The 13,576-nt window shown below is 40.2% G+C and overlaps 1 protein-coding gene across 4 annotated transcripts in view; it reads left to right on the plus strand.

Annotated features, from left to right (window-relative positions):
* The first annotated feature begins 11,176 nt into the window (after window positions 1–11,176).
* fam131bb (family with sequence similarity 131 member Bb) overlaps window positions 11,177–13,576 on the plus strand; it is a 33,635-nt gene continuing 31,235 nt past the window's right edge. For 2 of the 4 annotated variants that reach the window (XM_008431470.3, XM_008431471.3), the window contains exons 1-2: window positions 11,180–11,524; window positions 11,646–11,936. In XM_008431470.3, the coding sequence (XP_008429692.1) occupies window positions 11,909–11,936 (28 nt within the window). In that variant the 5' untranslated portion in view covers window positions 11,180–11,524; window positions 11,646–11,908. Of the gene's footprint in view, window positions 11,525–11,645; window positions 11,937–13,576 lie in introns of all 4 variants that reach the window. The other 2 variants (XM_017309601.2, XM_081597683.1) reach the window with 2 other exon arrangements.

The raw sequence follows: 13,576 nt of genomic DNA on the forward strand, positions 1-13,576 counted from the left end.
TTTTTACAATTAATTCTTCTTGGTCTTCTTCAATAATGTCCAGATTTGTTGAATGCAAGACTCATATTTGTCCTGGCAACAGATTCTCTGACCTGAGCTGTGGATCTTGGCTGGTTCTTTTTTTATTAATGGCCATGTGTTGTTAGGTTTGCTGTGGTACCATGGTCTCTCCTGGCCTGAAGAAGAAGAAGAAAAAGAAGAAGATTTTTTTTTTTAACAAAACGTCTATTTACAACTATCTTACCAAAATAAATACAGACTTTACACAATTAGATACACAAACATAAAAAAAAAAGATTTTTAATAATTATAAAAAATATAGTAGACCACGCCTTCCTTTTTCTCCCACGTCACAGTCATGTTCCATTTTGTGTTCAATGTAAAATCTGAATAAAATACAACTGTGGGAATAAAGGACTGCGAATGAGGAAATAAATCCACACTCTAAACCCACGTCATTACTTGAGATTCATGTTGAGACACAGCAGAGCTGCGCTCCGCTCAGGTTGTGAAAGTGTGCGTAAACTCTGGGCTGAGCTGCAGCAAGCCTCTGTTGTGTAACCTGCTGCTGCGTGGGGTCACGTCTGCGAGCTGCAGGGAGTGGTCACCGGGGGTCTTTGATAGCCTATTGTGCCACGACAGGAATGTTTCCAGTTTCTTGCCGTTTCCATTTCCAGTTCGTGCTTTCCAAGGAAAACGTAGCGAGCTTGCTGCCAAGCGTGACTGCCCTTATCTTGTCTGCGGTTTCTCCGGCCAGTGATATAGAAGAACAGGCCTTTGTTTGTTGTTCTGGATTTTTCCCCTCACTTTACAGGGTTGTTTTCTGATTCACAGGTGAGGGAAGGCAGCATTCTGCTCCTAGGGTTTCCAGCTTGAAGCTCTGTGTGGTGTGCTGTGATTGAAGATGGGATTGTGCAGTGAGAAAGCACTTCTTAGGCTCTGTAAAGGTAAAGAAAAAGCAGGAGGCCATCAGATTCAGAGCCAGACAGGCTGGAATGCAGCCAGGCCTTGGAATGAACAGTTCCCTCACCCCTCCCTCAGTAATGTGCCAAATTTTTGTCTCCTTCCCTCTAAAATCGCTGCACTTTTTTCACAGTTTCTCTCCTCGGTTTCCGAGTTTGCGTTCCAGACTGTGCTATTATTTCCAGCTCCTTGGCATAAATTATTGCCTTCTCACATAACCTCAGCCCTTATTATGAACAAGCAAATTATTTCCATTCAGTCCAGACACGTAGTCTAGATCTCGCTATGTTTGTCTTTCAAAAGACACATTTGTTGTCTTGTCCGAGGAAAACAAGAAAACTGACATTTTAATGCAAAACAATTGTTTAAAACGGCATCTGTTGATTCAAATATCTTATATGTATATACCTAGTTCACTAAGTCAGTTTCTTATAATTGAAGTATTCATCTGCACACTCTGTGATGCGCTCTAGCTTTACTACTTGTATAAGCTAAAGTGGTAAATTATATGGTTTGTACCAGATACAGGTACTATAAGCACAGCTGCTCCATGAAGGTCTCAGAGGACGTTATAGTGGACAAACAGCATCATCAAGAAAGAACAAAACTGTGAAAGAATGTTTTACCAAAACACTTTTTACCAAAACCCGGAAAGAGCCTCGCACAGCTGAAAACTTTCCAAGTCTTGGTTGTCCAACTAAACTGACAGTCTGTGCTAGTGGAGTCAGACATGCAGCCAAGAGGTTCATGGTGTCCGTTGACAGGATACGTATTACTGCGGACAAACCATTGAAGCGTTTGTCCGCAGTAATACGGACAAACTAACTTTCTTACCATAGTTAGTTTTAACTCTGTGGCTCATAATTGTTCCTCTGACAGCCTTGAAGCAATAAGAGTTTGCCACACACTCTAGAGAGAGAACAAACATGGGGAGGTACTCTGGCCACATTAAACTAAAAATTAACTTTTTGGCCTACATGCAAAACTTTGCGAATGGGAATATGACTCTGCCTTTTGAGAGATTGCGACTTGGGAACAGTTTACATCAACGCACATGAATATGTTTTAATTTTTAGACACAACTACCAGATACTTCATCTGAATCATATTGCATTCTTCTAAACAGTGATTGCCATTTTTTTTCTTACCATAGTTAGTTTTAACTCTGTGGCTCATAATTGTTCCTCTGACAGTCAGCTGCAAATGGGATTTACTTATTCTTTCTTCCCAACTTGTTTTCAAATAAGAACTGTCCCTGCAGCAATGTATTCGGCTTTGCATCTAAACCACACAAAATATCTCGATGGATATTAGATGCATTGGAGATCTGAAGAGTCAGGTGCCAGGAGAAAATAAAACAAGTTCCAGTAAAGATTTGTTTCAGAAAAAGAAGGTTCACATTTAGTACAAAAAACCCACGAAAATAGGACAAATGTGCGAGACTCGACTGAAAAAGAAAAGATAGACACTCTACTCTAATGTAACCCTGCAATAAATGCTTATTTTATGAGACTGATGTTTAGCTCTTTTAGGAACATCACTTGTGTTGCTCAATACTGACTCCTTATTTTGTTCACCATCAGGCACTTAATGCAGAGGTTTTGCAGGATTGATCAGATCTATGAAATGAAGCATAAACGACTGTGGAGTTATGAAGGGAAATCACGACACATGAAAATCTGCACATCTAGATCTGAAATCCCGGGAGGAATTCAAGCTGAAAGTGTGTGTTTGCATTCCTGAACAGCCAGCTGATGCGTGACCAGTTGTGCAGAGGAGTGTAATATATTAGCAACCAATGATAACATGCCAGCTAGACAAACACCTATAATTATAAGAAGTCGGGAAAAGAATACATGGTTTTTGTCAAAAATAAATAAATAAAAGTCTGAAAAGTGTGGCATGTAGTTATTTCCAAGTCCCCAATACTTTGATCCCCCTAAATAAAACCCACCACAACTAAGTGTCTTCAAAAGTGGCTCAAATAGAAAATAGAGTTTACCTACAATCTCAGCTGTTCGATTTACATTGTAAACATGAACCACTGAAATATATATGCAAAAAAAAAAAAAAATATATATATATATATATACAACAAAATTGATAGCTGCCTGCTGCTCCAGATTCATTTAATTTGTTCATAAATTGAAGATATTCTCAGTTTGGCACCCAAATAGTCATGAAGTCCTAAAATCAGGTGCAGATATCCAGCATCCCTGCCTTGAGGGACACTACACACGAATCATGGCTCAGTATGACTTTGGTTTGTTTCAATCAAGAGAAACAAATACAAATTAGCCAACGTAAAACCGAGTGGACATTTGCTTTGACTTTTCTTCTTATTAAAGATAAGCAGGTACACCCGCTGACTAGATGAAAGGCTGTTGTTTAGAATTCTTCTTTTAACAAGACAGTGCAGATATTTGAGAATTTAAAAAAGTTTAAATCACCTGTTTGATATTTAGACAGTCCACTGTAAAGGAAGTACATTAAAGTTCTTCCTACTGGGAAAGCCCCTCTGATCAAAGTACCACAGTGACTTGTTGAATCGTGCAGACAGCTGGATTTGGACCCCAGCTTGTTTTTCTCCTGCAGTGATGTTTCCATTTAGCTTGACATTGTTTCAAGTGAGTAATTCTGTGGAGAGCAGAGGGAGTCATGCACCCTTTTGCTGATGAAAGAATGTGTGTTCGCTGAAATAAAGCTTTATTTGGTCCACCTTTGTTTTTGCACTGATTTATACGAGGAACCTCTTGGTTCCCAAACATCAGAGCTTAGCATTGGCTGTGAGTCTTCTCGGTTTTGTTTGGTGTAACTTCTCCACGTTGTGTTATAGAATGTTGCATTGAGAATATTCTGCAAGTGTTCAGGTATAAAACATATTTGTTTGGAACATGCACGTACCAAATATGACCAAATCCCTGCCTGTGTGTGTTACCAGCTGACTCAATGGCTCTCAGCCAGTTCTTTCAAATCTAGAGTTCAGTTCTTCTTGCTGCCTGACGACTGCTTCTAACCCTGCAGTGCTCCTGCGCCTCCAGGAGGTGTCAGGCTGACACGCATCACATTGCTGCACACGACTAGAGCGAAAGTAAGCCTTCAGGGTAAGATTCCCCCACATTCTCTGACAGCAAGCGAACAAGCGCTAGCCAGAAAGTGGAAACCTATTGATTTTGACACGCTACTAAAAAAAGTACAAACAGGGCTAGTTGAGGAAAGTGGACATCTGAGAAGCAGCCCTGACTCTGAGGCATCATCAGTGGCGGTGGAGGGCAGATGGAGAGAGAGTATCTAGGGTAATTGCAGGAGAGGAGGAAAGAGAATTGTAAATAATAGACGACATTCAGGAACTCCTTGTGCGCCGGGTTTTTCCTTGAGCAACTGCAGTGCGTAAAAATACACATAAACACACAGGCTGGATGTCCCTCACACGTAAACGTAAAGCTCCCGAGAAAACAAATATGCTGGAGCAGACGCTAGTCCAACACAGCAGCTAATTGCATGCATCGTTTCCCACTGCTGCCGGATATAAAAAGCTCGTCACATGAGAACGAGGGACAGCATTTTGTCTTGACAGCATTCATCTTTACCCCTCGTTTCCACCCACCACCTACAACTTTTCCCTCCTCAAAAAACAAACCTTGTCTAGAATCCCTCTCTCCACTCCTGCACTCCCCCCTCATCCGTCCCCGCCCGTTTTCTCTCTCTCTCTCATTTCCCTGACTTCTCTTCACACTTCCAGTCCCTCTTCAAGTCAGCTGTATGACGAACCATTACTCTTTTTTTTCTTTCATTCTTTCTTTCTCCCTCGCTCTAACGGGCAGTTTTGTAACATGTGGTTTCAATTACCCCAGACAGAAACACACTCCAGCAGCAGTGGGCTTCAGCAGAGCACAAAATGAAGACAACGGTTTAAAAGAAGCAATGAACTGTGACCAACTGAAGAGGAAAATCCCCTCTTTTAAAGCAGTTATCTGCATCTGTGCTTGAACTGCTTTTTGAAATGAGCCAAATGTCATTTTAGAGGCTTTTAGAGATTAAAAACCATTTATAGCCACAACCGAAATAAATTATGTGCATTTTTGTTGTTTTGCAAAGCGAATACATTTAAAAAGGCATTTTTCTTTTTAGTCATGTTTTTGAGACAGGATATGCAAACTTGTCACTGTCCAAGGCTGTAAACAGAGAATGAATTGTTTTCTTAAAAAAGAGAAAGATGCCTTTTTAATGGGAATACGTTGATTAGATGTGTGGCTGCTTTTAGCGACATAAAACAACATAAAAAAGGGAGTGATTTTGTTGCAAAGGTCAAGGTCAAATTTGTTTAAAACAAAACACTTTGACCAAAGTGGTGTAAGATATTTAATGTAAACTAAGAAAATATTGCAATGTGCATCAACTATTAAAAACAAAGCAAGACATAAAATGAAGGCATCAAAAAAATAAAATCAGGTGCCATAGACAGTAAATGAGTCTTAAAAAGCTATTTTAAAAGTGTGTATTAGGCAGGACAGCGCTCCACTTTAATCAGTTCTTGGGCAGTCTCACACCGTTTGGTGACTCGACCTTAGTGCTCCATCAGGGCTGTGTAGAAACCCTAAGACTGAGTAATAAGATTTTAAAATAAATCTGAAAACAAACAGGAGAAATGATAGGGCAGGAGTTACATTATAATGCCTCTTAAATGTAGTTAAAAGACAGTCCACACCATTCTGGGCTAATTGCAGTTAAAGGTCCTCTTCAAATTGAAGGGTTTGAATCACAGGCTTTGTGTTGTAAACACTTTTGCATCAGAATCATGAAGCAATTGGACTTTAAATTTAATGGAAGGAACAACCCAAACCTGAAACTAAAGGACTCAGCAGAGCGTTTACCACAGGTGGACAGATGGCATGAGAAGGCAGTCAACAGGCTGAGGGTTGTTGGTGAGCCTAAAGTTATTCAGGTCAGATAATTGCTTCTTTTACTGAAGATGTTTCTTTTTTCTGTGAATAGAGAAATCTGCCGATGTCTGCAGAGCCCATTAAATCAGAAAGCACTTTCTCCAAACAATCTTCCAGTTTATTTCACCTTGATTAGTTTTAGCTTCGGATGTTTTATTTTTTTTGAGTCTGAATAAAATGAAGGAGTATTTGACCGCAGCTGTGATCTGATTAAATCAGTATTTTAACTTCACATACATTCCAGTCCTTGGATAATGTTTTGACTCTAAGGTGTATTACACCTTAGAGTAAAGCACAGACTTCTTATGTGGAAAAAAGTGAGATTCACACAACAGCGGCACAGTTAGCTAATACAGGCATATTGTTAGATACTCTGGTGACCCAGTTATTGGGAGAAATGGGAACGGGAGTAACATCGTTGGTTTAGAATGGACCAAAAATTACAAGGTGTCTCTGAATGTTGCCTGAAATTGGAGAAGCAGTCATTTGTCACCTAAATTTCATAAATTGCAGATAGACTGACCTCAAGACAGAGCGCTTGTGTGTTGCTTGCTAAATCTCTAAGCTACTGCACTCAAATATATCTTTATATTATGAACTCAAATTGTAAAAAGGGTAATACTGAAGGGAAATATTACAATTTAAAAGCCACTTTTAAATTGCTCGAAAAGCGACTGCCTTAACGCTGTTATTCTGCAGTTTACACAGAACCCAGGAGCTGACACACAGATAGCGACAGGTACAAGAAAAGTGGCTGATAGCAGAAATGATGTCTGACTCCAAGATAACATTAAACAGAAGCTGCTGCATTTTAATTCAGTTCAGCATCATTACTGCAGATAGGAAAGCAACAGACGTGCTGACGGGAACACGATAGAAGTTGTCTGTGTCATGTGTTGAAAGGCTGTTTCATGCTACTGAATTTGCTTTGTTTGCGTGTGTGTGTGTGTGTGTGCGTGTGTGTGAGTGTGTGAGTGTTAGGAAGCAGATGACGAAGACGGTGAGGGGCGGCCGTCTCTGCGAGTGGTCGATGTATCAAGAGAGAGATTAGTGTCAAGAATCTCTTCCCTTTTGTATTTGACCTTGTCTCGCGTTGGCAGGCCGTGTCATAAATCAAACATGTTGTCACACACGGGTTTTGTTGCAAGCATGTGAGTGTGTGTTTGACAAGGCTGCAGCTGATCGCTGTTGTCATTATTCCTCTGCGAAGGCAGAGATCATCTGTGAAGGTATGTTTTCAGCACACTGGGTCGATCGCTGTTTTTGTCAGCGGTTTTAGGAGGGGAGGGAACTGCTGGGGTGAATTTCATGACAGACTTTTGAGACGGTTTGTAAAAGTGTTCATTTTGAAATTATGCCACTTGGCAGGTTACCAAACCAGACAAAACTGAAACCAGAAGAAGAACTGGAATAGTGTTTATATGAATATAGTACAAAAACAGTCACAGATCAACTAATCATTGTTCAATAATAATTAAAAAAAAATTTTTTAACCAGCTTGTCATTCCCAATTTCTGTGGAGATGTGACTGCATGAATAAATACACAAACTGAATTTTATTGAGTCATTTTGCATTTTCTGACTGATGTGAAGAATTCACACAGCAGCCTGACAGCCAGAGGGGGAAATCTGCTGCAGACTCTTTCGTTGTTCTGCTTTGGATGCTTCGATTCCTCTTTCCAGAAGCCAGCAGGGAGAGCAGTCTGCGGTGAGGCAGCGGGGATCTTTAATGATGTTATCAGCTTTGAACAACTGGCAATTTAAACAGTGCCATGAATTTGATGGAAAATTTGTGTTAATCTTTCTCCATTTTTATAAAAAAAAGAAAAAAAGAAAAACTATTTGAACTGATTTTGTTTTGCTTGAAAATAGTTTGGAGTTAATCTGTACCTCAAGGTGTCTACTCTTTGTTAATTTATTTGCTTTTTATTAGTTATTTATTTATTTCCTGCTTTCAATGTTTAAGGATAAATTCATAGTTTTTATATTAGAGACACATTTACAAAGTTCAGGACTTGGATACATATTTTACTCATTTTAAGGCATTAAGTGCGTTCTTATAAATTAAGTTCCTTAAAGTATTTCATGGTTTTAAATAATAATTGATTAAATAAATTATTGTTCTTGTTTAGATATTCATAATAATCCAGGTGGTACTGCAGTCACACGAGAACACCAGTAAACTTGACATTCATGAAAAAACGCTGTGTGTGGCAGAAAACACTAATAATGCAAATCACGCTGAATAAATCTTCCCAATTGTAAAACACGGTGGGGTCTATTTTATGACATTGATATGCTTTTATTAAAGTCAGTCAGAGTTGAAAAAAACTATTGGAAGCTCCAAAAAAAAAACCTTTAAACTGTGACGTAGCTGCAAAAGGATGTGTTTTTCCATGTGGGGTGAGTAATTGTTTGTTTTTGTGGGTTTGTTTTTATTGATCTGTACAGAACATTGAACTGCTTTCAGTATAAAGGGTGCTTTATAAATAAAATTTATTTATTTATTTATTGATTGATCAAAACACATTTAAATGTTAGAATGGCCCAGTCAAAGGCCAGACCTAAATCCTCTTGAAAGTCTGTTGATTGATCTGTAGATGTTCTCCATTCGATCTGATTCAGTCTGAATAACTTCACAAAAAGAAATTGGGGAATTTTTAGACTTCAATGTGATTGTCTAACACATATACCTCAGTAAATTGTATTCAATTACTTGCCAAAATATAACAAAAAAAAAAGTTGAAGGCTCTGTAAGTTCACTTTTCTTAACAAGTAGAAAATATGAGGATCAGGATGAAAACACCAGAATGCCAGCATGAAGCATCGATAACCACATCTGAGTGGAAAGACGGTGACTCATTTAAATGTCTTAGAGCCCATCGGACACTGACTGACTCAGAATGACGGGCAGATGGACGGAGAATAGAGGTAAAGAGTGAAGTGGAGGTTAAGAACAATTGTCAGCAGCAACTACACCAATCAATGAAGAATCTGCAATTTTACTTTTTTAAACAGAAATGGTAGATGGTATATATAAATAAACAAAAACCCAACGTGCTCATGCGTAGAGAAGCTAGATTTTGGATGACTTGTTATGTGCGGCAAGTCACACATTCAACTGAAGCCACAAAAAAAAAAAAGAGAGAGAGAGAAATGCCCCCTTTCGTCTCATTTCTATCTCAATGTCCCCTTATCTGTCAGATGCCTCCGTCCATTCTGGAGTGCTAATTTATGTCACACACCTCTCCCGCCACATGACTTCACTGTTCTCTGCATTCCTTCCCATCAGATCAGTCCCCCCGCTCGCTCCTCACCCCCAATCCGCCAACGTCTTCTGCTCTTCCTCCCATCTGTCCCGATCTTTCTCCTCTCCCTCGTCTCTGCCGACATTAATCAACCGAACATGACTGACCTGACCACACATGCACATCCACATCCTACCTAATCGAACACACCCTGCTAAAAGAAAGGCCAGGTTAGTGTGGTATAAAAAACACAGACAGACAGAAAAAAAAATCAGCATTCAGATTTCTTCGGTTTGAGTTTCATCAGTTTGATTTGGGGATATTTGCTCACGTTTCACAGTAAAAGATCGTGATTGATTCAGGTGACCACACCCAAACAAACATTATCTGTCAGAGTCACTGCTGAGCCCTTGCTCACTTAATCCAAAACACCCATGTTACTCACATGAAGAAATTTTTTTTTTGCATATTTGGATGTATGTATGGTTTCACTGTAATACGGAAAAATAAAATCAATTTTCATCTTTACTTTAAAGTAGAAAACAGAAGATTTTGGACCGAACATAAATGATGCTCGGTGTTTCTCTTGTTCAACCTTTTGTTCCATCTGAAGGAAAACAACCCCAGAGCATGATGCTGCCATCACCATATTTTACTGTATGTATGTTTTTCTCTTAATATTTGTGCAGTGTTGTTTTTTTTTTTATTGTCAAACAGAGTAAAAGTTTTAGTCTATTATATTCTTCAGATGATAACATGTTTTCAGGATTTTTGAGATTACTTCAATTCCTGGATGTTTTCTTTGAGAAAAAAGACTGTGCTCTTTAATTCATAATTATAGTGAATAGAACAGAATAGAATAGAAAAACCTGTGATTGTTCCACAGTGTGGAAATGAAGATGTAACAGCAGCAAATTGCCTGACAATGAAAGGAAACAGGTTCACGCAAAGATAAAACATTAAATATATAAAAATATATATATGAACATCATACTGTACTGTGTGCAATAAGGGCAAAATTACAACAGAATACCATGCAGTTATTAAAAATAGCATATTCCAATCCAAAGGAATGTCCAACTGAGTAGGACCATTTTAAAAACATAAGACTACCCGTCCAGATATTCACTAGGCGGGTAGCTGAAGAAACAAACTGAGTGCGGATTGGTGGGATAGTGGGTAGATCTGGGAATGGTTCTCGCTTTTATTCTTTAAAGATGGATGAACAGAGAGCTCCAGACTCACCCTCGGACAGAAATGGAGAAAATATTTCTGCAGACAGAGAGGGGAATCCAGCAGCTCTTCCTTCAAAAATCACTTACCAGATAAATCATATGGTGTGGGCATGTTTCCAGGGAAGAAGTTCAGCTGGATGTAAGGCGATTCCCAGAACAGCTGAGGAGCTCACAGAGACCCAACGAGTCGAAACATAACAAGACCAACTTGCAGTTGAAGTGGACAATCAGGCACTGAAGCTGAATCCTTAATAACATTCAGTTGATTACATACATATTATATATATATATATATATATATATATATATATATATATATATATATATATATATATATATATATATATATATATATATATATATATATATATATATATATTTTCCCCCCCATTATAAACACATTACATTTTAACAAGGGATGGATACACTTTTGAGAGCCATGGTGTCTTCTGCCCCTTTCTCACTGTCCAGACTGTGCCTGCAGGCTGCAGAAGGCTCATAGACAGCTAGTGCTAATTTGTAATTAGCAAGAGAGAAGGGAAATGACCAGAAAGAGACGAAAGGGGTAATAATGGGCGATGTTAGGCGTGGTTGCCTTGAGATAGGTCAAATAAAGAGGGAAGGGAGGCGCAAATGATGAAGAGATACTCCAAAGTGATAGGGAGATAGGTGCAGAGATGACTCAGATGATAAGAAAAGAGACTCTGCATCAGTCTGACTGTAAAGGAGAATCCTATGCTGCTTTTTTTTTTTTTTTTTTCCTTGTGGGTATACGTGCAGTTTTTTTGAGTGGGGATGTGGGAGGCAGGGAAAGAGGGGTGAAGGGGGGTGGAGTGTGTGGAGACAGCCGCTGCGGTGCATTGTCAGGCTGAGCGCACGCAGGAGAGGGAGACAGAGAGAGAATCCCCCATTTTAGCTCAACAATATTACAGCAGTGCAGCGATATCTACAACAATGGCAGTCTGGCACTCTCAGCATTGTGCTATCGATCCAAGCAGTGGAAACCCAACACATGCACACGCTCTCTGATTTTTATTTTATTTAAGTCATTATTTTGCATGTAGTTCTCAGATGAAATTGAGGGGGGGGGGAGAAAAACTGCAGAAATTCTCACTGAACACGCTCAGTGGTGCAGGTAAGTAACTGTTGGTGATCATGACGGCAGAAATATGTAAAAATCTCACGCGACATGTGTGTTTTAAATCGTCGTGGTGATGTCTTGCATCCTTAATTTAGTCTTAATCTGCTCCCCGCAGGCACACTGACTTACTAACCGGATCTCTTCTAAGACACCGCACTGGAGACGGAGAGCACGAGTGAGGGAGAGGGCGATCGAGCAAGCGCAAGAGGAGGGGAGAGGAACAGAGGGAGCACAGCAGAGTAAAAAGAGGAAAAAACAGAGGAGGAGGACGAAGAAGAAGCAGAGAGAAGGAGAGAGTCGCAGGAGGAAGGAGGAGGAGAATGCTCGGCGTCTGGGCAACACTTCCACGCTTGTGTCCAGGGCCTTTGTGAATACACCATGGGATGCATCGGCTCCAGGAGACTGAGTAAGCAGCTCTTCTTTCCTCTCTCTTACTGCGGGATAGAATAGAGGGGGTGGCCGGGGTGATGATGGGGGAGGAGGAGCAGAGAGTGGAGACAGAGGGGGGTCCTGCAGAAGCATGCAGGGGGTTCTGCGTGCTTTTTAAAAATTTTTTGGTGTGTGTGTTTGAGAGAAAGCTGCTTGTTTTGGAAAGCTGTGCCCATGGAAGCAGTGCACATAGCATACTGGCAAAGGTGTCACTGACGATATTTATTAAAATCTGTGTGTGTGTTGGAGTATGTGTGTGTGTGTGGGTGCATCCCCGCATCTCCTCTCTTCCTTGCCTCCATCCTCACTCAACCCTTGATTTATGATGCTGTTTGGCAGTATGTATATGTGTGTGAGTAGGAGGCAGAGGGACGGAAAGCGGAGAAAGGCGAGGGGAAAGCTGTGATAGTGCTTATTTATAGATAGACATGGCTTGGAGGGAGAGAAAAGAGGAAACGGGACAATGCAAGAGCACTGTTTGTTGTTATTTATGCAAATAATCGGGACGGATGAGGAGGAGGTAAAGAAAGGAGAGGCAGGCGTGCAGCGAGGAGGGGAGAGGAGACAGGCGGATGGCGATGTAGAAGAGGTGGAAGAGGGAGGGGCAAACGCATGCAGGGGAGTGCGTGTGGTGCTGATGGGAGTTTTTCAGGTGAGGACAGTCCTGGACAAACCCACGTTAAGTACAGCAGAGCAACAACAAGGCTGCTGCTAACAGAACAGAGAGTGTGAAGCTATCGTTGCAGGTAAACAGTCATTGTTTACATGCAAATGGCTCCCGTACGGTGTACTTCCAGATTCGCCGTAACTGTGAAACCTGAATCAGAGTTAAAAGAGAAAAAAAAATTCCTTCACTGTTGTACGTTATTGCTTCAGTCAGCACTTCCAGGAGACAAAAAACGGAGGATGTCAACCTTGTTTTGCAACAATGGGGCAGTTAAAAAGGTGGCGCTAAAAGGAGATAACTCTCTAAAGATCTTTACTTTTTTGTAAAACAAACTGATGGCATTTCAAAGCTTCTGAATATTCTACTGAGGCCTAAATATTTCATTACAAACCGGCCAGAACCAGGTTCTCCTTGAAAGATCTCTTACAGAGGTCAAAAGAAGAATCAGGAGAGTTTCCCCATTTCTCAAAGCTTTAGAAAGACTTTTCTCCAGGTGGAGTTTTTCCTTCACAATAACAGCTAATGCATTCAACCATAATGGCTTTTGTGCGTACACTGCACAAGACTTCACTGCCGAAGAAAAAGCATGCTGAAGCGCATTTCAAGTTTCCAGAAGACGATTTTAGACGAATCAATTAAATCTTTGGAGAATACAGCCTAGTCTGATCAGACCAAAATGTAGATATTTGGTTGTCATTCAACACACCATGTTTGAAGGAAAAATGGTACTTCACATCACTCCTCAAACTTCGTGCCAACAGTGAAGTTGAAAAGAAGGAGCATCGTGGTGTGAAGCTGTTTTGATTTAGCTGGAGGAAGGATGACTAGAGAAACGTACCAGAGCACTTCAGATAAGATTCTGCAAAATGAAACAATTGCGGCAAGAAAATGATCTCAAACACGCAGCACAGGAAGCGGTCAACTCAAGAGAGAAAAGAAAGCTGCTGAAA

This window comes from Poecilia reticulata, chromosome 16 (assembly GCF_904066995.2).
Source record: "Poecilia reticulata chromosome 16, P_reticulata-male-v2, whole genome shotgun sequence".
NCBI lineage: Eukaryota > Metazoa > Chordata > Actinopteri > Cyprinodontiformes > Poeciliidae > Poecilia > Poecilia reticulata.